We start from the raw sequence: 3,946 nt of genomic DNA, 5'->3' as shown, positions 1-3,946 counted from the left end.
GCAGAATTTCCAAAAGCAACTCTTCTTTTGATTTCCTGACTTCTGGTGCCGAGCGTGTTAATGATCAGAGCAAGATTAAATTGTTAACAACCTTAGTCTTTTCTCCAGCCATCATGCTGCTGCTGACTAGCCTGGTAGTGAAAAATCTTTGTTTTCTTGATGTGGAGATGCAATACATATTGAAGACTGCAGTTCTTGACCTTCTGCAGCAAACGCTTCAAATCTTTTATTTTAATTATTCTTCAAGACATGGTAGTGTGAGTAGTATTTGGTATTTCTATTATGGTTTTTATTTTTTAACAAAGGAAATTGCAAGGAGAGGAATCTGTGAACCAGAACATAAAGAACTAATAGAACCAAAAGCTGGTTTAAGCTTCTAGCTACAGTACCAGCTGAGGTTAAGTGGATTGCAGCTCTTAGTGTGTCGTTAGTAGAGGGATAAGCTTCAAAGAGTTTTCAATAGAAGCAGAAGCTAAGTAAGTGCTGAGTTGCTATTGCAAAGGGCTGCAGTTCAAGCACACTAGAAAAAGATGTGGTCATTGGTAGATCTTCATCAGAGCCTGGGAAATCCTCAGGGTCAGTTCTGTTTTGTCCTACAGCATGGCTGTTAGTCAAGAATCAATTGCACAGCAAGCTGTTCTTATTTAATTCTTTGTTTCTCAGGAGTTCCAGTGGCTATAACCTTTAAGACATAGATCACCAGAGACCTCTATGAGGACTCTCACCATGAACATTTTGGTGAATTTCTGAGCATTTCACCATTGGAGCCACCAGAAGACTCCTCTAGTACATCAGTCAAAGGAAAACACCACCAACATCAGCAATGTCTGAACAAAAGTCAAAAGTCCCTCATGGATTTCTCTCTCCTCCCCCACCCCCTTTTATACCAGTTTACTTACAAAATTCGAATATATTGTTTTTCAGACCAGGTTCTTCCAATTTCCCTCACACCCCATGGACTTCTTTTAGGAGGCTTGTAGGAAGAGGGGGCAATAAATATTATTCAAACAAATAAATTCATAAGTACATCTGCATGGGTATATTTGCATAGATACATTTATGTGGTGGTAAATTTTTTGAGAGTAGGAAGGAAGGGAAAGGCCGAGCTATGAGGCTTAAAGGCAATGTTGTTGTTAGATGCCGTCAAGTACAACTCCTAGTGACCCCACAAACAATGTATCTGAACCCTCTCTTATCCTGTGCCATTCTCACAACCTATGACAGACTTCATTTTAGTGATGTAGTCGCTGTGTCAATCCACCTGACTGTGAGTCTTTCTCTCTTTCACTGACCCAAGGAATATTCTTTCCTAGCAACATGCCCAAAATTTGTGAGATGAAGCTTTATTATCTTTGCCTCCAAGGAGCACTCTGGCTGCACTTTCTCCAAGACATACCAGTTTCTTTCAGCAGTATATGAAATATTCAGTACTCTTCTCCGACATGCTCAAAAACATCATTTTTTTTTTCTTCTGTCATCCTCATTCATTGTCTAACTCCTCAGATGCATAACAATTGACTGGAAAAACCACAGCCTGAATTAGGTGTACCTTAGTCCTCAAATCGACATCAATCTAACTCAGTAATTTAGAGTTCACTGACTGCAGACTTTGCCAGTGCAATATGTCTCCTGATCGCTTGACTGTTGGTACCAAGTGTATTGATTGCAGATCTAAGTAAGATGAAGTTGTTGGCAGCTTCAATAATTTCTCCATCTGTCATGATCTTGCCTACCAGTCTTGTGATGAGGACTTTTTGTCTTTATTTTGAGATGCAACCAAACTGAAGGCTGTATATAGTCTTTGATCTTCTGCGGCAAACACTTTAAGTCCTCCATACTTTCAGGAAGCAAGGTTGTATTATCTGCATGTTGTTGCTGTTGTTACATGCTGTCGAGTTACCTGCAACCCTTAGCAACCCTATGTACATCAGCTCTGAAGCCTGCCCTGCCCTGAGCCAGTTTCACTAATTCCGACACACCAACCCCCAGTTGCGCCTGTTAATGTGTCAATTCATCTCATCTGGGGTCTTCCTCTCCCACACTGTCCCTCTAACCTTCTGAGCACGGTGTCCTCTCCAAGGACTGGTGTCTTCTGGCCACGTATCCAAAGTATGTGAGACAGAGCTTCAAAATCCTAGCCTCCAGGGAGAAATTTGGTTTCACCCTCTCCAAGCCAGTCCTATTTGTTTTCTTGGGGTTCCATGGTATGTTCAAGAATCTTCTCCAGATCCACAATTCAAAAGCATCAATTCTTTTTCTGTCATCCTTAGTCATTGCATAATGAAGATTACTGGTGTCTTCCTCCAAGCCTGATGCCACAATTTTCTTCATAGAGTTCAGCTTCTCAAACAATTTGCTCAGCATGTAGCTTGAATAGATATGGAGAGAGGATACAACTACAATACACAATTTTCCTAGTTTTAAACCATGTAGTGTTCCCTTGCTCTGTTCCCACAATAGCCTCTTGGTCTAAATATAGGTTTTCCATGAGCACAAGTAAGTATTAAAATTCCCTTTCTTAAACAGCCCAAATGTCCAAACACAATTGAGTAGATTAAGAAATTGTGATACATTCACACGATGGAATATTATACAGCACTCAGGAACACCGATTTTGAAAATTATTACATAATTAGTGAGAGACTGGAGAGCATTATGCTGAGTGAACTAACTCAGTCTCATAAAGAGACTGAGTGTGTTATTATTGTTAGGTTCTGTCAAGTTAAGTACAGCTTATTTCTACCCAATGAACAAAAGATCTGAACCCTGTACTGTCCTGTGCCATCCTCACACTTCCTGACACACAATGGCCCATTGCAGCAGTCACTGTGCCAATCCACCCGGTCGAGGCCTCTTCTTCGCCACCCCTCCACCCTTCCCTCTCCACGGAATAGCTTTTCCTAGCAATATGCCTGAAGTATGTGAGGCAAAGCCTCATCATTTTTTCTTCCAAAGAGTACTCCAGCTGCACCCTCTCCAAGACATATATCTGTTCTTTTGGTGGTCCATGAGCTGTTCAGTGCTCTTCTCCAACACCATAGCTCAAAGGCATCCATTCTTCTTCTGTCGTCTTTACTCATTGTCCAATTCTCAGATGCATAGCAAGTGATCCGAAAGACTATGGCCTGAATCAGAAGCACCTTAGTCTTCAAACTGACATCATTACACCTCAATAATTTGGAGAGGTCCTTAGCTACAGATTTTTCCAATGCAATGAGTATCTTTATTTCCTGACTGCTGGTACGAAGGGTGTTACTTGTGGATCCAAGCAAGATGAAGCTGTTGACAGTTTCAATCCACACTCTCCATCCATCATTACCATTATTGTAGAAATAGAAAGTTAGCCAGTAAACGTGTATGTCAAATGCTTTTTTGTAAGGCCATTTGGTGGAGGTAAATTGGAAATCCAAGCCCGACCTCAGATGGGGCGGGGCGTCAAACCCCGCCCACTCCCCTAAGAGACGTCAGACAGGTGGCGGCCTCCCCCAACGCTCGCCCCGCCCAACGCTCGCCCCGCCCCTCTCACGGCCGCCTTGCCCTTCCGCGCAGGCGCGAGGGCCGCGTTGGCTGGAGGGTGAGGCAGGGCGGGGCGGGGCGAGCGCCGGGCGGGGCGTGGAGCGGGTGCTCCGGGCGCTGAGCTGGCGTCGGTCCGGCCGCGCCGTCGCGTCCGTGTGTGGCGTTTCAGACTCCGGCCATGCCAAGGCCGGACCCCGGCCCTTCTCCGGCTTGAGACGGTCCCGCGCGGGCGGCGCAGGACGCTCCACCATGGCGGAGCCCTCGGAGCCCGGGCGGCGGGCGGCGGCAGGCGGCGGGAGCGCGGAGGACGAGGAGGACGAGGAGCGTGAACCGCTGTTGCCCCGCGGCTCCTGGGCCCCGCCGCCCAGGGCCGCCCCGGGAGGCGCCGTGAGGCTGCCGCTGTCCGCGGAGGAGGGCGACGACAGCGAGC

The 3,946-nt window shown here is 46.0% G+C and overlaps 1 protein-coding gene across 1 annotated transcript in view; it reads left to right on the top strand.

The window, feature by feature from the left end:
* The first annotated feature begins 3,765 nt into the window (after positions 1 to 3,765).
* PI4K2B (phosphatidylinositol 4-kinase type 2 beta) overlaps positions 3,766 to 3,946 on the top strand; it is a 27,286-nt gene continuing 27,105 nt past the window's right edge. The window contains exon 1 of the mRNA XM_006899269.1: positions 3,766 to 3,944. Coding sequence (XP_006899331.1) covers positions 3,766 to 3,944 — 179 coding nt within the window. The remainder of the gene's footprint in view (positions 3,945 to 3,946) is intronic.

This window comes from Elephantulus edwardii, unplaced genomic scaffold (genome assembly GCF_000299155.1).
Source record: "Elephantulus edwardii isolate Elephantulus edwardi_28Jun2011 unplaced genomic scaffold, EleEdw1.0 scaffold00251, whole genome shotgun sequence".
Classification (NCBI taxonomy): Eukaryota; Metazoa; Chordata; class Mammalia; order Macroscelidea; family Macroscelididae; genus Elephantulus; species Elephantulus edwardii.
Note: the sequence above shows the minus strand (reverse complement) of the source record. Positions and strands in the feature narration are given on the sequence as shown.